Source organism: Mastomys coucha, unplaced genomic scaffold (genome assembly GCF_008632895.1).
Source record: "Mastomys coucha isolate ucsf_1 unplaced genomic scaffold, UCSF_Mcou_1 pScaffold18, whole genome shotgun sequence".
NCBI classification, from domain to species: Eukaryota; Metazoa; Chordata; class Mammalia; order Rodentia; family Muridae; genus Mastomys; species Mastomys coucha.
In genome coordinates this window covers 73,530,696-73,552,882 of record NW_022196900.1, presented here as the reverse complement: position 1 = coordinate 73,552,882, position 22,187 = coordinate 73,530,696, and the positions used below count along the sequence as shown (strand labels likewise).

At 49.3% G+C, this 22,187-nt stretch overlaps 1 protein-coding gene across 1 annotated transcript in view; it reads left to right on the top strand.

Annotated features, from left to right (window-relative positions):
* The window catches only part of Faah (fatty acid amide hydrolase), a 24,705-nt gene extending 2,808 nt beyond the window's left edge, over positions 1-21,897 (top strand). Inside the window, exons 2-15 of the mRNA XM_031378257.1 lie at positions 7,282-7,395; positions 10,241-10,375; positions 10,564-10,697; positions 10,793-10,999; positions 11,246-11,286; positions 11,514-11,638; positions 12,890-13,015; positions 13,467-13,564; positions 14,429-14,528; positions 14,792-14,832; positions 15,597-15,636; positions 16,080-16,188; positions 16,721-16,866; positions 17,073-21,897. Of these exons, the coding sequence (XP_031234117.1) occupies positions 7,282-7,395; positions 10,241-10,375; positions 10,564-10,697; positions 10,793-10,999; positions 11,246-11,286; positions 11,514-11,638; positions 12,890-13,015; positions 13,467-13,564; positions 14,429-14,528; positions 14,792-14,832; positions 15,597-15,636; positions 16,080-16,188; positions 16,721-16,866; positions 17,073-17,201 (1,545 nt within the window). The 3' untranslated portion in view covers positions 17,202-21,897. The remainder of the gene's footprint in view (positions 1-7,281; positions 7,396-10,240; positions 10,376-10,563; positions 10,698-10,792; positions 11,000-11,245; positions 11,287-11,513; positions 11,639-12,889; positions 13,016-13,466; positions 13,565-14,428; positions 14,529-14,791; positions 14,833-15,596; positions 15,637-16,079; positions 16,189-16,720; positions 16,867-17,072) is intronic.
* The last annotated feature ends 290 nt before the right edge of the window (positions 21,898-22,187 follow it).

Here is a 22,187-nt window from a genome sequence, read left to right as displayed (position 1 = left end):
CCACCACCACCACCACCATCTGGCAAGAATCTTTTTTTTCAAAGAATGTTTTAGGGCAGAAGTATTGGCTCTAAAGTATAAAATACTATTTGCATAACTTCTTGGAGCCAAGATCTAGCCTCAGACACCAAATTTAGCTTTTTTTAAGAAGGGAAACTACCTTTGGAGTTTCAGGGGCTGGAAGTCAAAGGAGTCTTTGTGGTAGTTTTGCTTTTTTTTTTTTTTTTTTTTTTTTTTTTTCTTTGTGTCTTAGGGCGCCATGTTTCTCAGCCTGGCTTTGAACTCACAATATAGCATAGGATGCATTTGAACTCCTGGGTTTTCTGCCTCAGCGTCCCATGTGCTGACAATGTGTTATTGCACTCATTTTTCTCTGTGCTTTTTAGCAAATAGAAAACATGTTCATATTCATATTATTGTTCAGGTCTTCCACTACCTTGCTGTGCAGACTGAGTTAGAGACCTACTCAAGAGACCCTCCCATTTTAGCCATTGATACCCGGAACCTCAGGTTTGGCCTACTGGACCTGCCTAAGGGTTCTCCCTTATGGGAGGTGCTTGGGAGGTAGGATTTTGTAGGTTGTAAAATCAGTCCAGCCTTGGGTTTAGCCCCTTGTCTTCTTCACCCCACAGAACTCTCCTGCTGAGCTCTGGCTTCCTTGGAGAAGAGAGAGGTGGCACCTGAAGCTGCCTCTGAAGTCTCTCTTCTAAAGCTTTCTCAGCCCATCCCTGAATAGCAAGGGGCCCTTGGGAGATGGGACCCAGTGTGCTGGGAGGACAAAGCAATCTGGTTCCTCTGATAGGCACTATACAAAGTTAGCTTTGTGCCAAGGTAGACACAAGCTAAATGGCAAGTAGGATATGAGCGTCTCTGAGTCACAACGGTTGACACAATGGTTCCCTTTCCAGACTGTGGAGCAGCTCTAGGGAGAGGTGCATTTCTGGTTACTGTTGAACAATGGACACTTATCAGCAACAGCCTCTCTCCTGCTTTCCCCAGATGCCCCCTGAGTGAGCTTCTTTTTTAAAAAAACAAAAAATCCTACTTTTTAATTTTTTTATTTATATGAATATTTTGCCTACATGTATGTTTGTGCACCGTGTGCATGCCCGGTGCCTACAGAGGCCAGAAGGGCATCAAATCCCCTGAAAATGCAGTTATAGAAGGTTGCTTGATACCATGTGGGATTGTGGGAACTGAACCCAGGTCCTCTGGAAGAGCAGACAGTAACTTCTGAGCCATCTCTCCGACCCCTCTCCTCCATTGTTTCTACACTGCAGACAAGAACCACAAGAAATAGACTATTAGCTGTAAGAGATATCACAGGGCATGATTCCTGCCCCAGGGCCTTTACACATGTGGTGGTGTTGTACTGTCTCATGCATCCTCTTGGTAAAAGTTCACTGATCCTACAAATTACTGTCGCTTCACCAGATCCACTGTGCCTCTGTCTTCTGGTCTTTCCCAAGCCTTCCTGGCATGTTTCTTTGAAATGATTCTATTGATGAATTCAAAGAATGGTTCCACCATTGAGAATATCTTCACCATCATTGTGAGCAAATGGAGGCAGCTCAAAACAGAACAAAGGAGACAAAAACCACGGGAGAAAAGGAGACAACCCACAAGTCTGAAATTAGGAGGGTTTGGGAGAGGAAGAAACAGCTGGGAGAGGGGCAGTGCTTAAAAGATAGGCACAGTAGCTCCTCCTGCTTAAGGGTGGCCATACCCAGCTGGAGGAAATCAGTTACCTGGCTCTGTTTCCCATGCAAAATCAAGCTCCCTAATATTTACAGACTGGCCCCTCTCTGGGGCAGACTTACTTTGGGGATTTGGGAGAGAGATGATGTCTCTATTGCCTGATGCTAACTGAAGATTTAAAAACAGCTGTTAGTAACCCTGTCATCTGCTGTCAACAGGGAAGCCACTGGAAAGAACAGAAATTTGTATGAGAATGGGAGTTGTCTTAGGGTTTCTGTTGTTGTGAAGAGACTGTGCTGTGCACCATGGCAACTCTTTTGTTGTTGTGTTTTGTTTTCGAGACAGGGTTTCTCTGTGTAGCCCTGGCTGTCCTGGAACTCACTCTGTAGACCAGGCTGGCTTAGAACTCAAGAGATCTGCCTGCCTCTGCCTCCTGAGTGCTGGGACTAAAGGTGTACACCACCACCACTGGCAACTCTTATAAAGGAAAGAATTTAGTTGGGGTTGACTTACAGATTCAGAGGTTTAGACCATTATCGTCATGACAGGAAGTATGGCACACAGGCAGACATGTTGCTGGAGATGTAGCTGAGAGTTCTACATCTGGAGTGACAGGCAGCAGGAAGAGGGAGACATTGGACCTGGCTTGAGCACCTGAAACCTCAAAGCCCACCTCCAGTGTCATACTTCCTCCAATAAAGCCACACCTACCTTAACCGGGCCACAACATCTAATAGTGCCACTCCCCTGTGATCAAACACTCAAATCTGTGAGTCTATGGAGACCATAGACTTTCTATTCAGACCACCAGAGGGGTTGTTGATAATTTTGAGGTGATGTGTGAAGGGAGGGACCCCTTTGCAGGCATCTTTAGCAAGGAGGGAGGGGTGGCAGGCAAGCTGCCATGGTAATTGCCCCAGGGGAGTGGGTACCATACTGATTTTTACTTTCTTTGATATATTTTCAGGCATTTTAAAAATAAAACAACTCATGTATTCCAGGCTGAGTTTGAACTCATTATATATATTAAGGATGACCTTAAACTTCTGACCATCTGCCTTCAACCATGTCTGGTGTTTGTTTGCTTGTTTTTTTTGTTTTTCTGGGTTTTTTTGTTTTTTGTTTTTATTTTTTTATTTTTTTATTTTTTATTTTTGTTTTTTGAGACAGGGTTTCTCTGGCTGCCCTGGAACTCACTCTGTAGTGAGTGGCTGGCTTCGAACTCAGAAATCTGCCTGCCTCTGCCTCCCAAGTGCTGGGATTAAAGGCATGCGTCACCACTGCCCGGCTTATTTTACTTTTTTTGTCATAAAAATGTGTGTGTGTGGTTGTAATAGCTCACTATGTAGCCCAGGCTGGCATCAGATTCATGGCAATCCTCCTGCCTCTACTCCCAAGTACTGGGATTACAAGCATAAGCCTCCATGTCTGGAAAAAATATGAAGCACAGTTTTATGTTCATTGTGGGAAAGGAGAGGCAAGAGGCAGTGCTTTAAGCAGTATGATTGCTTTGTGAAAAAACATGAGTACAGACAGTAATGATGTGGGTTTTCACTATGCAATCACGTGCTTTCACTATGTAATCATGTGTTTTCACATATGTAATCATATGTTTTCACATATTCTTTTGTTCTGTTTATCAGAAATGCTCAACTTTGGTTTTCTTTTCAGAATGGTCTGGCAGAGTTGGCAAATGTTCACTTTTGATGTACCTGGGTGTGTCTGTGTGGTGTGCATGTGAATACACTTCTATGTGTATTTGTGTGTACCTGTGTTCCTGTGTGTGGAGGCCACGTGTCAGATGTTTTACTCTATCACTGTCCACCTTGCTTTTTGAGACAGTCTCTCCTTGGACCTACAAATCACCAATTCAGCAAGACTAGTTGGCCATCGAGGTCCAGGGATCTCACTGTCTCCACCTCTCTATCATTATTTTCTTCTTATTTTTAATTATGCATGTGTGTCTGTATGGGGTATATGCACATGAATGTAGTATCCCATGGAGGCCGGAGGACCTGGAGATACAGGCTCTGGGTGCTGTAAGTCAAACCCGGATCCTCTGCAAGAGCAATATGTTCTTAACCTCTGGGACATCCCTCCAGCCCTCTAGATACTTCTGAAAAAACTTTGGACTTTGCCCTTGTATAGATCTGTTGGGAAGGACGGGTCACAAGGGTAAGGGCTTGGGTGGGGCAGTAGTTTGGGGAGTAAAGGATGACACTGGATGAGGGTCTTGGTAGAGGGGTGGAGGATGGGCAATTTTCAGAGCTGATTGAAGGCTTGATGACTGGTTGGTTGCAATGGAGAGGAGAATGAAGGGAGAATGAGTGTTGTTTCACTGGTCACATGAACATGGATGTGCCCTTTCCTGGCGGAGAGTCCAGGGCGTCCTGAGGTGGAGCCCAATTGAAAGTGTGGGAGATGGTAATTGCAGAAGGTCAGAGGTGAACATCCATGAATTCCCTTGTGTGGAGCTTGGTGGAGGATGAGGAAGAAGGGTGGGTGGGTGGGTGGAGCACTCAAAGGGAGTCAGACACAAGGAGCCAGGGAGCAAGCCTTCTCTGGTCCTAGAGAGGGAATACAAGTGCCAGAGGAGCCTGGAGGAGGCTCTGTGTTTCTCCCCTTGCTACCCTTGAGATCATGGCTAAAATGTCCACCTCATCAGGGAGATCTGTCTGTCCATCCACGGCGTCCTCTCATTTCCGCCAAAGCTGTTTTTCTGGGATCCCATCTTACCACACTCTGCCTCCCCGTGGCTTGTTTACTTGCTAGGATGTTGCTTTTTCTGAATGCAGGGACCTTACTTTGCTTACTTCTAAATGCATGCCCTCCTAAAGTCTTGCACTTGATTGCTGACTGACCAAATGAGTGAATAAGGAAGGGCCCTGAAGAGTGTAGAGTGTAGGATCTCTATCCAAGAGAAACGGAGGACACTGGCTTGGGGTCTAGTTCCTCTGAAGACCTCAGGAAAGCCTGGAGGAAGAAAGGCTTAAGTGTGTGGTGGATCTGGTAACAGGACATGGCAGGAACAGGCAGCAGGGTGGTGATTCAGTGTTCACTAATTGGTCTAATACCCTTGAAGAGGACCCAGCAGGATGTTTGTGTGTGGCTTAGAACCTCCTTTCTTAGAAGTCACCGCTCCCCACCACACCCTGTTTTTTTTAATCTGTCACTGTCTAAAATTCATATTTGATTGTGTCTCTGTTTTCTGTTGCTACGATAAACAGCACGAGCTGAAGTAAGTTGGGTTTATTTGAACTTAGAGGTTCTAGTCTGTCACTGGGTGAAGGCAAAGCGGGAACTCCAGCAAGAACTGAAGCAGAGATCATGGGGAACACTGTTTAGTGGTTTGCTGTCCCTGGCTTGCTCAGCTGGCTTTCTTACAGCACTAAGAATCACCTGTCCAGGGCTGGCACTGCCTACAGTCATTAATTAAGATAATGCCTCACAGCTTGATGGAGGCAATCCCTCAGCTGAGGCTCCCTCTTAGATGACTAGCTTATGTCAACTAGACAAAAAAAAATCTAAACCAGCAGTTGTTATTTCTCAGCTTTTCCCCTGCCTCACGTAAGCTCATGTGGGCATAGCTTTGTTTACTGCTGTGGTATCAGATAAGGAGCAGGCTCTTCAAACCTGTCTAGAAATGGGTGTGCCAATTATCCCTCTTTGGGTGTGGTCTTCAGCCACATACCTCAAATCTTTTTTTTTTTTCTTTTTTCTCTGTAGCCCTGGCTGTCCTGGAACTCACTCTGTAGACCAGGCTGGCCTCGAACTCAGAAATCCACCTGCCTCTGCCTCCCAAGTGCTGGGATTAAAGGCGTGTGCCACCACCGCCCGGCCATACTTGGAATCTTAATGGGGCCTTTCTTGTGGTTGTACTTCCCTGCCAGGGCTTGTATGTAGTGGGTATCCTGTGCTGGGTGTTGATAGGATATCTCTGCCTACCTTTCTTAAGAAAAGGATTTATGGGCTGGAGAAATGGCTCAGCGGTTAAGAGCACTGAGGTCCTGAGTTCAATTCCCAGCAATCACATGGTGGCTCACAACCATCTGTAATGGGATCTGATGCCCTCTTCTAGTGTGTCTGAAGAGAGCAATGGTGTACTCATATACATAAGGTAAACAAATAAATCTTTAAACTAAAATAAAATAAAGAATAGGATTTATTTTGTGTCTGTGAGTGTTTTGCTTGCATGTGTATATGAGCAACACGTGCATTCCTGGTGCCTGCAGAGGTCAAAAGAAGGTTTCATTTCCTAGAACTGGAGTTTCAGATTGTTATGAGTCATCATGCCAATCAGTCCCAGGTCCTCCACAAGAGGAAGAATGCTCCTTGCCACTGAGCCATCCCTTCAGCCTCACTCCTTACACAGTACTCCTTTTTGTTTCAGTCTCTATAAATCTGTGCAATGGGAATGTTGGTAAGAGTTAATCAAGATACCAGGTGGGGTGGCGCTCACCATTAGTGCCACCCACCACTCAGGAGACAGAGGCAGGTGGGACAGCCTGGTCTATAGAAAGAGTTTTAAGGACAGCCAGGGCTACCCAGAGAAACCTTGTCTTGAATACCCCCCCCCCAAAAAGTTAATTAAGACAGAGGGTCATAGGCTTAGTGTTAAAGCCTGAATTCTCTCTCCTTTGAGCAGTGGGGCAGGAAGATCTTGAAAGCTCAAGGCTAGCCTGGTCATAACAGAAAACAAATACAACCACATCTTTATTTCCTAGCACTTGGGAGAGGCAGGCAGCTGTGTGAGCTTGAGGCTAGCCTGGTCTACATAGCAAGAACCTGTCTCAAACAAACAAAATAAACCCAAGTGGGGAGGAGCATTGTAAAATCTTCTGGCTAGGTGTGCCGTGGCAGTTACAGTGGTGAGCACACAGCAGCTGTATATGATTTGGACACACATATCACCACCACTGCCTCCATTATACCAAACAGAAACCAGCCAACCAAAAAACCACCATGAACAAAGTAGGAGCAGGGGCAGCTGGGAAGAAGGAGGTCGACAGGTGTGCATGTGCGTGAGCATGAGCGTGTGAGTGTGCATGTGCGTGCGTGTGTCTTTGTGCGTGCGGTGGGGCAAGGGGGAGGGGAATCAGAAATGAGAGAGGGTAATGGGGGTGGAGATATGATCCCAATGCGTTATGTAACAGGAAAAAATCTGTCAGAAATAGAAGAAAAGAAAATGAGAAATAACCATGTGAGCGGGGGCGGGGACCCAAAGCAACAAACCCTATTCAGCACTGTGCTTGGCAGGCCGGAGGCAGGGGTGCTGGATACAACCGGTGCCCTGTCCTTCACCGTGCTCCAGCAGACTCCTAGAGGCTACGTTTGCACTGCCCTACCTAGGATAGGATCTGGTTTCCAGTGTCAGCTTCAGGTGGTACCTTCTGTCAGGGACGTTAGCAAGTGACAGTGAGCGTCTGCCTGTTTACCGTGAGGAAAGGGGGGAGGGGCCTCGTGAGAAGGGGATTGGGAGGAGTGGGGGGTGAGATTGGGATGTAAAGTGAATAAATAAATTAGTGGGAGAAAAGAAAAAAAGAAAATTGCACGTGCGAGATTGATGTAATATGTTACCCACAGAACCCGGACCTGGACTCAGAGGCTTTGCTGACTCTGCCCCTGCATCAGCTGGTTCAGAAGTTACAGCGCAGGGAGCTGTCCCCAGAGGCTGTGCTCTTTACCTACCTGGGAAAGGTAAGCCCTAGGCTAGCCCTAACCTTTTCTTCACAGGCTGAGGGGAAAACCTGGCCTGGAGTTCTGGAGTTGTCCTGCTTTGGGTCCTGGTAGAACTTCAGTGCCAGGGACTACCAGGGAGGGAAGGAGTCTCTCTCTCTCTCTCTCTCTCTCTCTCTCTCTCTCTCTCTCTCTCTCTCTCTCTCTCTCTCTCTCTCTTTCTCTCTCTCTTTCTCTCTCTCTCTCTCTCTCTCTGTGTGTGTGTGTGTACACTGAGCATGTTGTCTTAGCTAGAAACCTGGCTTTCAGCCCAGACTTTCCTCGCCCGCCTCCACCTCTGGTCACTAAGTCTGTTTTGTTCCCTTCTGTCTCTCTCCAGTCTCTCCCTGGTCTCCACCCACCTTTAGCCATCCTGGTTTTCTCTGCTCTCTTCCTCTCTAAGCAGCAGCAGTCTCCAGGCAGGTGCCCTTCAGGTCCAGTCTTCATTCCCAGCCATTCAAGGCCTTGGGAGATTGGAGATGTTGAACTCAGGATCTGCCATGCTTCCGTGCTGGGGCTTCTGCCAGGATTCTCTTTCTCTTTGCTTGCCCCTCCCAGGCCATTGATTTCACACTGACCAGCAAAACCTTCCCTGTGTCTACCCTGCTAGGTCTCCCCTCTCTTTACTCACAGGCAAGACTCAACTCTGTCCCTCCTTAGGTTCTCCCTGGGTCCTGTGGACAGGGATTGTTCTTTAATTCTTTAAAATTTTAAAAATGTATGCATTAGCTGGGCAGTGCTTGTGCATGCCTTTAATCTCAGCACTTGGGAGGCAGAGGCAGGTGGATTTCTGAGTTTGAGGCCAGCCTGGTCTACAGAGTGAGTCAGGACAGCCAGGGCTACACAGAGAAGCCCTGTCTAGAAAAAAACAAAAAACCCCAAAACACAAAAAAATGTGTATTTGTCTGTGTGAGGGGGTATGGGTGTGTGTGTGGATGCTCTTGGAGTCCAAAAGAGAGCATTGGGTCCCATGGAGCTTGAGTTCCAGGTGGCTGTGAGCTGCCTGTCATGGGTACTGTAAACCAAACTAGGGTCCTCTGGAAGGACAGTTCTTAGAACTCTAAGCCACAAGCCATCTCTCCAGCCCTGACGGAAATTATTTCCCTTTAAACCTTCATGCCAAACACATTGTCTTTCACATAAGAAGTGCTCAGGGGGCCGGAGAGATGGCTCAGTTGTTAAGAGCACTGGCTGCAGTTCCAGAGGTCCTAAGTTCAATTCCCAGCAACCACATGATGGCTCACGACCACCTATAATGGGATCAATGCCCTCTTCCGGTGTGACAGCTGCAGTGTACTCATAAATAAAATAAATAAATCTTAAAAAAAAAAAAAGATTTTTTTTTTTTTAAAAGAAGTGCTCAGGGAATATATGTAAGAAAAAGGAGTAAAACAGACTGTGCATTCTGTTACATTCTGAGTGTGACTGTGACCCCAAGTGAGTGAGTTTCAGGGTCAGGGGGAGGTATGTTATGATACTGTTAGAAGGGATGTGCAGCCAGTGTCATCAACAGAGACACAGGGACTCTGCTGAGGCCTTGAAAAGGCCCCTGTACTTCCAGTTCACAACAGCATTCAGTTGCACACTGGCTCCTCCCTTCTTGCCTTGGGTAGCTTGGTGACTGATGTCTGCAGTTTTGAATGTGGCCATACAACCTACTCTTTTCTCCAATTGTCTCCCAGGAGCAGCAGGTATCATTAGGCTGAACCTAGGTGTCCCCTCCGCTGCTTCTGCAGCCTTGGGCCTGTGGCTGGAAGTTCTAAATGTTTACTGTCATTTTATCAGTTCTTGGGCTCCAACTGATGGCATTCCTTCTAGGCTCCACCCCACAGTAGGCCTGGCTTACTATAAAAGGTGCTGTCTGCCTCTGCCCCTTCTCTCCCTGACCTCTTCCTCCCTCTCTCCCCTTCCCCGTTCCCTTCCTTCCTCCCCATGTGTGGCTAGCCTCCTCTCTCTCTTTCCTTCCCATGCCATAAATATTCTCTATTCCACAGTATAACCTATTGTATTACCCAGAATATACTATATTCTACACTATACAGGTAGATGGCTGGTACCTCAGGGGGAAGGGATGCCTCAGCATGGGACCACAGAGGCACTCCCTTCCACTTTATCATACCTGGCTCTATGAAACATACCCTTGGCTCTTTCTTTTTTTAATATAAAACACAACAGCAATTCTTATTTCTCTATTGAAGTCAGTCATCTGTGTGATTCAAGAGTCCAAAGGAGCTGGGCGCTAGTGGCGCACGCCTTTAATCCCAGCACTTGGGAGGCAGACACAGGTGGATTTCTGAGTTCGAGCCTGGTCTACAGAGTGAGTTCCAGGATAGCGAGGGCTACACAGAGAAACCCTGTCTCGAAAAACAAAAAACCAAACCAAAACAAAACAAAACAAAAAACCAAAAAGAATTGTCCAAAGGAAAAGGGAGGCTCTGCTTGGCCAAGGGCGAGCCTGGCACTAAACAGAAAATGGAGTGTCAGAGTCTGGCCTAGCCTAGCTGTGCAGCAGCTGACTCCCAGCAAGACCTGGAGTGGAAATGGAGGTCTGCTTCTGACAGCCTCCTGTCTGTCTGCCTGGCCAGAGATAATGGCTTGGAAGTGTGGGAGCAGTGGCCCGTGGTCATCTTCCTGGCTACCCTCTGCTGAGCATTTCTGAGGACAGCCTTGCCTGGCCTGGCCCTGGTCTCTAAAGGGAGCCTGGGGTGAAGCTGGTGAGGCCTCTGAGCCATGTTTCTGGTTATCCTTTCCCTTATAGGAAGTGTAGAAAGAGGAATTTTAAAAAGAGAGGAAGCTGACTTCCTTGTGTCCATTTCCCTCTCCCTAGGCCTGGGAAGTGAACAAAGGGACCAACTGTGTGACCTCCTATCTGACTGACTGTGAGACTCAGCTGTCCCAGGCCCCACGCCAGGGCCTGCTCTATGGCGTCCCTGTGAGCCTCAAGGAATGCTTCAGCTACAAGGTATGTCCTGCTCCCGCCGTCTCAGCCTTCCATACTGCCTCTGTGTCTGCATCCGGCTCTGGGGGCCTTAAAGGACATCTCGGGTCCAGAGGCCTTGGGGGTTCTGTCTGACCAGTGTGGTGGTGATGGGCGTGTCCCTGGGCTGTTGAAGGGTTCTTGTGGCATCGTTGGTGTCTTCTTTCCCTAAGGGGCACGACTCCACCCTGGGCTTGAGTCTGAATGAGGGCATGCCATCGGAATGTGACTGTGTGGTGGTGCAGGTGCTGAAGCTGCAGGGAGCTGTGCCCTTTGTGCACACCAACGTCCCCCAGTCCATGCTAAGGTTGGTTGCTCGGAGTTGGTCTAACCAGTGGGGGTGGGAGTAGACAGAGGCAGTTGGTGATGTGACCTGGGCTGATCTTTTCCTGCTTCCTCCAGCTATGACTGCAGTAACCCCCTCTTTGGCCAGACCATGAACCCATGGAAGTCCTCCAAGAGCCCAGGAGGTTCCTCAGGGGGTGAGGGAGCTCTCATTGGATCTGGAGGCTCCCCTCTGGGTTTAGGCACTGACATCGGGGGCAGCATCCGGTTCCCTTCTGCCTTCTGTGGCATCTGTGGCCTCAAGCCTACTGGGAACCGCCTCAGGTACGCTGGGGACAGGGCAGTCTTGGACTCCTAAGGAAAGCATGACCTTGGCTCAGCCTTTATGCTCTCTAGGCTGCAGGAGGGATTCACTAACCAGCAGGTTAGGGTGAGGGTGTGGGAGGGGATTAGTTACCACCAGCTATGCGTGGTTTCCCGTCCATTGCTGGGAGTTTAGAGCCATGGCTGGGCTTGTGGCGAGTATAGGGTAGCCAGCGCTTGTTTCCAATATCTTGTGTTTCTGACCAGCAAGAGTGGCCTGAAGGGCTGTGTCTATGGACAGACAGCAGGTGAGTGAGGTCTATGGTACTCTTGGTGCCCTGGAGGGTGTGTGGGGGAGACATCTTGATTGGCCTTTGCCTCTGTTTTTCCCGTGGGTGTTAGCTGATTGCCCAAGCCACTGTAGGTGTCAACCCTTACTGCCCTTTCTTGCTCACTCTAGAGCCATAGACCATCCTTACTCAGACCTAGGGCTCATTGCAGGCCAAGTGACACCTCTTTCTTCCCTTCCCTACAGTGCAGCTTTCGGTTGGCCCCATGGCCCGGGATGTGGATAGCCTGGCATTATGCCTGAAAGCCCTACTGTGTGAAGACTTGTTCCGGTTGGATCCCACCATTCCCCCTTTGCTCTTTAGAGAGGAGGTGAGTGGGGATAGGAATGGGGCAAGGGGAGGGAACTCTAGAACCCGGGTGGTGTGGGCAGGATGGCAGCTGCTACTATACCCATAGCCCCCAGGTGGCACCAGTGACAGCATTTGGAACCTCCCAGACGTTCCCCCTAGGCAGCTGAGGACCATTAGTTAGGGACTACTTAAACCTTGGTAACTCCTCAGAAAGAAATTGGGGACCTGAGTTGAGTTTCCCCTTAAGAAATAAAGTTTTGCCAGGTGGTGGTGGCAGCGGCGGCGCACGCCTTTAATCCCAGCACTTGGGAGGCAGAGGCAGATGGATTTCTGAGTTTGAGGCTAGCCTGGTCTACAGAGTGAGTTCCAGGGCAGCCAGGGCTACACAGAGAAACCCTGTTTTGGGGGAAAAAATGTGGAGTGTTGGCTATCCAAATATGAGCAAGATAGGCCATTGATCAGACAGAACTGAACAGCTCCCTGAAGCCTCCCTGGTATCTAAGAGGGAAGAGCAGGGTGGAGCCTGCCTTAGCTGGATCTTTCATCAGGAGTTGGACTAGGATTATTAGGTCAGGACCATGATGTAACAGTTCGGGATGGGAATGCAGGAAGAGGAGGAACTTTAAGTGAGAGGCTTAGAGTCTTGGTGAACTGGTGTCCCTGACTTCTTCCCACTGATGAGGGAACCAGGAAAAGCCTGGAGGTTGTCTGTATCCATGTACAAAGCTTTTGGGAGTAGTCACATGGAGCAGATGCAGACAGATGAACAGTGCATCTCTCATTCATGCCAACTATGAGGAGCAAGCTCCGCTTTCCAGAATTCCCGCATTTCCTCCTCCCATGCAGGGCCTCTTGCTTTTCTCAGTGCAGCTGCCTTGAAGGGTCCCCATGCAGTAGAATGGCATAGTTAGTCTTTGGGAGTTAGGGCGGGTGGAAAGGTCTGTGTGAGGTAGGCTTTTCTCCTTAGAAAGCAGCTGTAGCCTGGTCCCTTTCTCATCGGAGTGAGGGCAGGTAACAGAACCTCCACTCCGAAGACAGAATGGGCTTCTGTCGTTGGACAGCCCTCATTCCTGCTCTGAGTCCCTGGGAAGACTTTTTGTGAAAGAGCACTGATGGTCTGTTATAATACAACAATAATTCAGGGGGGAAGGGTGTCAGGATTCAGATTGTAACCTTGTAGCTATGGGGGACCTAGAGGGTCTCCTTCTCTAAGCACTCTGCCTGGGCCATTCTCTTCTGCCTCAAACCCACGTCCTGTGTTTGCTTCTAGATCTACAGAAGTTCTCACCCCCTGCGTGTGGGATACTATGAAACTGACAACTACACCATGCCCAGCCCGGCCATGAGGAGGGCTGTGATAGAGACCAAGCAGAAACTTGAGGCTGCTGGCCACACGGTATGGCATCTCCTCTCCTTCAGGGGAGTCTCCCATGGCCAGTCCCTCCCACGTCCCTTTATTCCTTGTTACTTAGTCATTAGGATGAGAATTTTGGCTATGTGAGATCAGTCTAAAGATGGCTGAGGTGGGAGTACTGGGACAAATAATTGGTGGGGGATTTGGCCTGTGCTGGGAGATGTGTGACTGCATGCCTCAATGCTATACAGAGTTCTGGAGATTCCTGGGGACTTGAGACTGTCGACAGACCAGTGGGCTTGGTTTGTTAATTCTGAGACAATGTCATGTGTGGATCCAGACTGCTCATAAGGTCATAGGTCAATAAAGCTGACTTTGTAGCTTTGTGACCATATGGCACCAATCATCCTCAGGGCTGCTGGGGTAGCGTAAAAGTTATGGGAACCAAAGGCTTTGTAATATCTGTGGGCCTAACCCCCTTCGATCTCTGCAGCTGGTTCCCTTCTTACCAAACAACATACCCTATGCCCTGGAGGTCCTGTCGGCAGGTGGGCTGTTCAGTGACGGTGGCTACACTTTTCTCCAAAACTTGTGAGTGCTGTTGGGCTTGAGGATCTAGGGTGGAATTGGAACAATGCAGGGGGGCTGGGCTCAGTGGTCACGAGCACAGGATGCTCTTCCAGATGATCCAGGCTTGATTCCCAGCACCCACATGGCAGCTCACAACTGACTGTTAACCTAGTTCCAGGGGATCTGATGTCCTTCCTCGCCTTCACAAGCACCAGGCACACACGTGAAGCACAGAAATACATGCAGGCAAACACTTATACACATAAAATAATAAAATAAAAATTAAAAGATGTACAGACCCAGGGAGAGCAGCTAGGCCCTGTGTCCACCCCCAGGGTAGGCCTAGCTGCACACATGGAAGATCTGGGTGGGGACCTTGTTGTCCTTCTAGCTATGCCAGTTGAACCTGGAGATAGCACACCACAGAGACTTTGGAAAGGTGACCTAAGGCACCAGGGAAGGTTGGATGGGGCCTCGCTGTTGTTTGTTAAGGAAGGTGTTGGGCCTTTCCTGAACCAAGTCTTTCTTTTCAGGCTTCAGTTTCCCCTTTTCTGAGTGGGTGTATGGAGCAAATTTACTTAAGAGGCTTGCCCAATACTCTCTCTCTCTCTCTTTTTCTCTCTCTATCTCTCTCACACACACACCCCAAAATAAATAAATAAATAGATATATAGATAATTAATTAATTAATTTTAAAAAAGAAGCTTGCTAGAGAGCAGCTAGTTCCTCCCAGCTGTCTACAGAGGAGAGACCTGAGACGGTGCCTCCTTGAGACACAGCTGGGCTGAAGGAGGTGGACAGGACCACCGAGTGACAGGGCTTGCAGTCCTGGGGCGGGCGGAGGGCCGGGGAGGGAGCATCTTAACTGAGCCTTTTGTCTTCCAGCAAAGGTGACTTTGTGGATCCCTGCTTGGGGGACCTGATCTTAGTTCTGAAGCTGCCTGTGTGGTTTAAAAAACTGCTGAGCGTCCTGCTGAAGCCTCTGGTGAGAGTACCAGGCACGCAGGGACACAGCCTCTGGGCCCCCATCTTATGCTGCCTCATGGTCTCTGGCTCTTCCTTCCTCCCTTGGTCTCTAGGTCTGGACAGACATGGTCTCCTCATCTCCTCTACCCTGCCTGTTCTCCTTTCCACTCTTTAACAAACCTGTTTGTCAAAGGGGGGGGTGACCTGGGCCTGGGAGGTGGGAGGGCCTGGAGGAGGTGGCAGAAGTCACCTGTCACTGACCCCGTGTCTGTTCTGGTGCAGCTTCCCCGGCTGGCAGCCTTTCTCAAGAGTATATGTCCTCGGTAAGAACTTTTCCTGTTACCCTAATGCCTGCCCCTGTGTTTCCTCAACTGGTCTAGTCTGAGTTCAAGTGGTTTTGACAGAAAAATCTCCAGGAGAAATAGATGCTAAGGTTGAGGTGTTCCAGGCAGGGAGTGGACTTGTGATCGTCAGGTGGGACCCTGAAGCCGTGTTAAGACGGCTTCATCTGGATCATCTGAGGACAAGGGCCTGAGTGCAGAGCAGGACAGTTATATAGAGGGAAGCATGGGGAGAAGGCCAGAAAGGAGTTAGCCCGAACTGCAGTGGTATGAGGATTGTGGGTACCAAGGAAACAGGCAAAAAGCTGTTAGGAAACTGAACTGAGCGGGTCTAAACCTGGTCCTACCTGACCCTTTGTGGCTGGTCTTCAAAAGCAGGACATGATCTACCTCATCCCCAGCATGATGTCTGTGGACGTAGTCCTCTTATCTCCAGATATTAAGGACTTTTGACAGCCTGCCCTTTCAGGAAGAATCAGGGCTGGTCTAGTGCTGGTTTAGCTATGAGGTCACTAACCCACCTGGCCCGAGTCCCTTGAAATCCTGGATTTTTCCATGTAGACAGCAGGGCCTTGATTTCCTCCTTCAGAGCTCCCCTGGGGTTGAATGAGATCTTGAAGTGATGGGAGTAGGGTGTATAATGTTGCTGATGCTGATGGCTATGGCTTTGAAGGCTTGTGTGTATGATGCTGCTAATGCTGATGCCTATGGCTGTGATGGCTGATGGCCTTCCTCTATCTGCTCAGGTCGGCTGAAAAGCTGTGGCAACTGCAGCGTGAGATTGAGGTAAGATCTGAGCCCTAGGGAGGAGGGGAGGGAACAATTGCCCAGGGCATCTACCAGCAGACTTCTCTTCACTACTCCCAGTGGGGCTCTGGAGTGACCTGCTTCTCCTCCCTCCCCAGTGACTGTGGCTTGGGCCCTTCTGTGATGTCCATTTGTCTGGTGTCTATCCTTAGGGTCTGGGTCAGACTAGGTTCCTGTCCTGGGCCCCTCTTGGTTCCTCTAGGACTACCTATGTCCATGTTAGTAAGTGGCTCTGCTTTGCAGAAAGTACTTTGTCTATGGTGGAAACAATATCCTCAAGAGGCAGCTTTCGTCTATTGGTGGCTCAGCTCATCCAATAGCAAGAAGAGTTAGGGCCAGAGCCACTTCAGTGTCCACTGGACATCATGGGGGTGCCTTGGCTTTATCGGAGCACCTCCCCCAGTGTGCTCGTGTCCCTGCAGATGTATCGTCAGTCTGTGATTGCCCAGTGGAAAGCAATGAACTTGGATGTGTTGCTGACCCCCATGCTGGGTCCTGCTCTGGATTTGAACACACCGGGTAGAGCCACAGGTGAGGCCTACGGTCCCTCCGCTAACACTCTCATTCCCTGTCCCCTTCTGAGTTCAGCCCTGTGCCCTGTGGAGCTATGGGTTAGAAGAGGAGAGGTTCTGAGGGAACACACCATCCATGGAGGAGCATCGTGCTCATTTGGGCCTCACTAACTTGTTGGCTAGAGAGGTGGAAGACATGAGGAGAGAATGAGCTCTCTCACCTGAGCACTGTGCACGCAGGAGGTCCCCTTGCAGAGTCTGTGGTTCGAGGGGATGGTGTTTGAATCTATGTGGGATTTAGATAATCCAAGAAAATAGGAACAGCCTTCCAGCTCAGGGGAAGTGCATGGATGGAGGCAGAGAATGAGCATCAGTGAGTCTTGCTGGCTTCTGTGCTTTACCACAGACCTCAGGCCTGAGAGACGGACTTTCCCTAGCTGTGGGAGAGGTTGCCATTTTATGTGTGGGACAAGGATGACTTAGGCCCAGAGAGGACAGTTGGCACTGCGGGTGGCAGGGCTTGCCACAGCCAGTGTATTTTTTTCCTCCAGGGGCCATCAGCTACACTGTTCTCTACAATTGCCTGGACTTCCCTGCGGGGGTGGTGCCTGTCACCACTGTGACCGCGGAGGACGATGCCCAGTTGGAACACTACAGAGGCTACTTTGGGGATATCTGGGACAATATTCTGAAGAAGGTAAAGCCTGCCCGTCCCCGAGCTCTCTGCTCCCCTGACCCAGCTGCTGTAAAGGACAGAGTTCTAACACTCACAGGCTTTATTGTCCTTCCTTAACATAAGCCCCATGGCTGCTCCTTGCCCTCCCCAGGAGAGTACGTGTGTCCTGGACCTGTGGTGTGGTCTCACTTCATTTCTTCCCCTCCTGATGTCTGTATCCCATGCAGGCCATGAAAAAGAGTGTGGGCCTGCCTGTGGCTGTGCAGTGCGTGGCTCTGCCCTGGCAAGAAGAGCTGTGCCTGCGGTTCATGCGGGAGGTAGAACGGCTGATGACCCCTGAAAAGCAGCCATCTTGAGGGTCACTCATCTGCCCAGCTCTGGAGGACCTAAGGCCCGTGTGCTCTGCGCTGCAGCCCCATCTGTTCAGGATACTGCCACCCATGAGGAAATGCCCACCACAGGGAAAGGGTGTCCCCCTGCCCTTCCCTGGACTCCTGTGGAAGCCCAGGACCTTCCACAACCAAGTCTGGACTTGCTCCCCTTTCTGGCCCACTTTCCATCCTGACCCCACAGGCCAAGGATCACCAAAGTCAGAAAACAATGTGTTTATGTATTTTCTGGGTATTTCTGTTAGGATCCTGGGAAGCAGAGCCTGCCGAGAGGGCTGTGCTGACCCTCCAGAGCTGGCGGTAGTCCCGTCACTCTCCTGCTCCAAAGCTTCCCTAGGCCATCACCCACAAGGTAGACACAGGGACATGTCCGTGGCACTTGACTCCTGCCCTCCCTTTCTTGTTCACATTGGCCCCAGCTTTGATGGACACTGGCCAGGTCTTCCTCCCTCATTCCACCTCTCTGCTGACACTCTCTGCTGACAGGCCCTTTTTTTTTTACTTCTTTATTTGTTGTGGCGACAGAGTTTCTCTGAGTAGCCCTGGCTGTCCAGGATCTCACTCTGTATGTAGATCAGGCTGGCTTTCAACTCACAAGGCTGCCTGCCTGGGTACTGGGATTAAAGGCGTGTGCCACAGACCTGCTGGATGGGATATTTTTTAGGGTCATCTCTGTAACCCATCTTCTACTTATATATCCACAAATCAGAACACCGGACCAAGGAAGGAGCCTGTCACCCTGGATACCTGCCAGGGAACACTTACAGAGACAGCAGTGTCATCAGTTTGAGCTTCCCAGCCAAACAGTCTCCAGTCTGCTTTTTGTTACAGTGCTGGTATTGGCCTGGCTTCTGATCTCTCCTCCACGTAGGTAGGTCATAGAGGTGACCTAGGATACCTTAAGTGAGACCCCTTGCGGTCTGGGCTCTGTAAGGTTTATCATCGTATGCCTAGCACCCAGCATGGTCCCTGGCACTTAGTGAATAGCCAGTGCAGGCTTGTTGGAGGGATGGCAGATTTATTCCTAGGGAATTCATTTCCACACCTCCTGATTACTTCCTTACGTCATCCATAATAGGGAATTTCCCAGTTTGTCTCTGAACTGCTGCCTTTATCTAACCTACTTAATCACCTACTTTGATTCAAGACCACAGGGGCTAATATCTCTTTGTCTGTGATCAACCTAGAGCTTTCTCCTGGTCTAGAAAGTTGCATGCATCAACTTCCACCAACCCTCTTCCCCCTCGTCCTCCTCTTCCACCCAGCCCATAAGCACATTGAATTCCTCCCACTATGCTCAGGGTGATCAGACAGAAACAGCTCCTGCTTACATGGTTTTTCATTCTACCATCAACTGCGTAATCACACTGAGTGTCTCAAATACTATAAAGCAGAAATCCCTGGGTATGATGACACCAAGCAGGCTGTCTGGCCTGCAGGTAATTTGTGCAAGAGTAGGTATGTCAGGGAGTGTGAAGTGACATGAAGGCTGGGAAGTGCATGGTTAATGGGAGCCAAGGACCAAGTATTTCAAGAAGGGTGGAGTGAACTCAGGCGATCAGGGCAGGTGAAGGGAGGGATGGGGAGCTCCACCTGTCAGCATTGAACTGAGTGCCTATTGTTTGCCAGACACTTAACAAAAGGCTGCCCAGGTCCTTGCTTTTAGGGAACTCATTTTCTAGAGAGAGGGCATGCAAATAAGACCATAAATAAAATAACTTCTGCTGGTGATAAGAGTGAATAAATAAAAAAGGTTGGTGTGGTAATGGGGGCTTGCAGCCTAAGGAAAGGTGAGGGAGCAAGACCCAGGTTTCCCCGGGGTGTGCCGCAGCTGTTACATGGCCTTCCTTCCAGAGGGGCCTGAAGGCATCACCAGACAGCTTAGGGTACCAAGAGGTAGAAGGATGGACCGGGACAAGCTCTGGAGCTGTTGAGGGTGATTCGGCATCTACTTCTAAGTGACTTGAGGCTCAGATCCAACAGTGTTAGCCACAAACTTGACTCCTTGTCTCCTGACTTCCGGGTGTTGAGAATAGTCACTATTCCCTTGGTCGTAGTGATTAGTAGCCACACTGACTAGCTTATGGATGGCTGTGCCTCCTCCTGAAACATCAGGAACAGTAGGGTTCCTAACGTGAGCCACTCTGCCTTGCTTCTGGCTCTTATAGCTTCTACTCTTTTCCCAGCCTTACCCACAAACCCATTCTTTACTGGGAGATGCAGCAAATAGGGAGGCTGGATCCCTAGGATCCTAGCTGCCTGCCTCAATCCTTACTTTCTTGGGTTATATCCCCAGAGAAGTTGTGGGATAGACCTGAGGAGTCTTTCCATCTCTTAGATGATCCTGTCCTCCATCTCCACTGAGACAAGAACTTAGTTAACACATTCTCCTATCCACATTCACCCAACTCCATTCTGAAAATGTTTGCTCAGCATCCTATAGAGACTTGAAAGCATCCATTGCAGCTGCCTGGCTGGGACTGACAGATGAAAATTGGCTCTGGGTGCATCATATCATAATCCTTCCTAGGGTGGAGGGGAGAAGGCAGGGAAAAGGAGCAATGAGACATAGCCTTGGATCTGCTGTGTGGCCTAGAGGATGTGATGGCACTCTCTGGGCTTTGGGCTCCCCAGTTTGGAGTCCTCAGTTTGGGAAGCACACTCCCTCTTGGAGCCCAGTGGGGATAGGGGTTGGGGATGGCGTCTCATGTACTGAAGACCCAGACAGAGTGTCCTCTGCTGTCCTCTCTTGGTGATTGATGGCCCCAATGGACAGCTTCTCTGCCTGAGCTGCCGCAGTTGCTGAGAATGTGTATTAATATTAATTGGGACTAATTAGTTGGATAAATCAATCCACCCCCAGAGAGCAGCAATCCCTCCCAGACTGATGAGCAGGAAGTCTGGTTAATGGGGCTGCTGTGGCGAATCCGCATGATGGAGAGGACTCCTGGACTTGCCGAGGCCCCAGCTGTGGACACTGGAGGCCTAGGAACCATTACTGTGAATGCTGCATGTGCCTCCTGCTGGAGCTTCACTGTGCTGTGGTGTGTGTGTGTGGTGTGTGTGTCTATCTGTCTGTCTGTCTGTGCGTCTATGTGTGTGTATGTGCGTGCATGCGTGTGTGCCTGTGTATGCAGTGGTGTGTGTACCTGAGTGTACTAGACAGCAGTTTCCTCTGATTGAAACATTCCCTGTCAAGGAAAAGAGAGGGGCTCATGAAACTTGTGAGGTAAATAGACCCTGTGGAGTCTAGACAAGCTACAACTTGGGAGATTCATGAGGCCCCCTCTCCAGGGCTATGGAAGTAGTAAACAGCTCCTCGGGAGAAAACTGACCAGAGTTCTCTCAGACTTGTAAAGCTTCCTACAATATGTACAGAGAGCTCCAGGGTTGCAGCTTTTGTGAGTCATCCCCTGTGTCCAGGTGGACTTTACAGTGATGCAACTGCTTTTGTGTCATCCCTGTTCCTGTAACACTTCACCCACACTCCTGTAGTAACCCAGATAGAAACTCATTGGTCTGCAAAGTTGGACTTAAGTGAAACTGTTATCTTAGCCTACTGTGAGTTCTCTCTTGGGGTGAGTAGATGTGTATGAGTTGTGTCTGCCCAGGAAAAGTCTCTTATACAACGGTCTGTTGTGTTACTGCCTGGAGTGTGTATGTCTTGATGTGTATAACTGAGGTTGTTTGGAATGTTTGCCAAATGTATAAAATGTCTGCTAACTGGGAACAGCTGGTTCCATCTGGGTTTTGACATCTGGTTGGTGTGCCTATAGGGTTATAGGCAGTGGGACATGCAGCTACTAGCCGGTTACCCACTGGGATGTGTGCCTAGTTGGCTAGAGGAGAAGAGGGTTTAGAAGAGGCCATCTATCTCTAGGATCATCCCTGCAAGTGTCTCGGCTCTCAGCACCCTGTTCTCCCTACAAAGCCACAGGGTCTGCCCTAGATGGCTTCCCAGTCTGACCATCCTCCAATGGAATGCCCTTAAGACCTCAGATATGGAGCTTGATGTCCCAGGAATGGAGGAAAGGCAAAGCCTCGAGCAACCTCAGTTCAGCTCAGTGTTGCAGCATTGCACAGGACTCTGCTCAATCCATCCAGGAGATTTCTCTGGGTTGTTCTTTGTTCTGATTCCCATATTCATTATAAAGACGAAATCAGGTAAAACACCTGCCATGCAGTGTAAGAACCTGAGTTCGAATCCCCAGAAGCTGTGTAAAGCTGAGTACCATAGTGCATTCTGTAATCCCAGCACCCCTATAGCAAAATGGGGGTTGAGAGACAAGAGAATCTCAGAGTCACTCAGGCCAGCTGGTGTATGTAGTAAAAAACCTGCTCTCTCCCCTAGGCTGGGCTCAAACTCTTTGGTCTTGGTTCAAGCAATCCCTTTGCCTTCTCAAGTCCCTAGCTGGGACTACAAGGGTACACCACCATGTCTGGCCTGAATCTTTTTCTTTGAGACCCATGGTCTTTCCCTTGGGATGAATCCTCTCTCTGCTCTTTGCTCAACCAATAGCTACTATGCTCATAGATTTCTGGCTCTTCCCATATAGCTTAGCATTTGCACAGCCAGGCATCTGTGATATCAGCTAAGTCTGAGCGGTTCTGGTAGCATGTTATAATAAATGGTGTTGACCCCCTGAGAGGTCATGTCGAGTGGCAATGTGGCTTCTGTGTCTCCATTTCCCTGCACTGAAATCCCAAGCTAGACACTAACATTTTAAAGAATTCCTCTGTGCCTTTATTTATTCATCTCTCTAGTGGGGAAGTGTTCATTGCAGCGTTTAAAGATGTATTTTATGTGTATGAGTGTTTTGTTTGCATGCATGTCTCTGCACCATTTGCCTACCTAGTGCCTGCAGAGGTCAAAAAAGGACATCAGCTCTCCTGAAACTGGAGTGTCTTAGTTAGGGTTTCCATTGCTATAAAGAAACACTATGACCAAGGCTA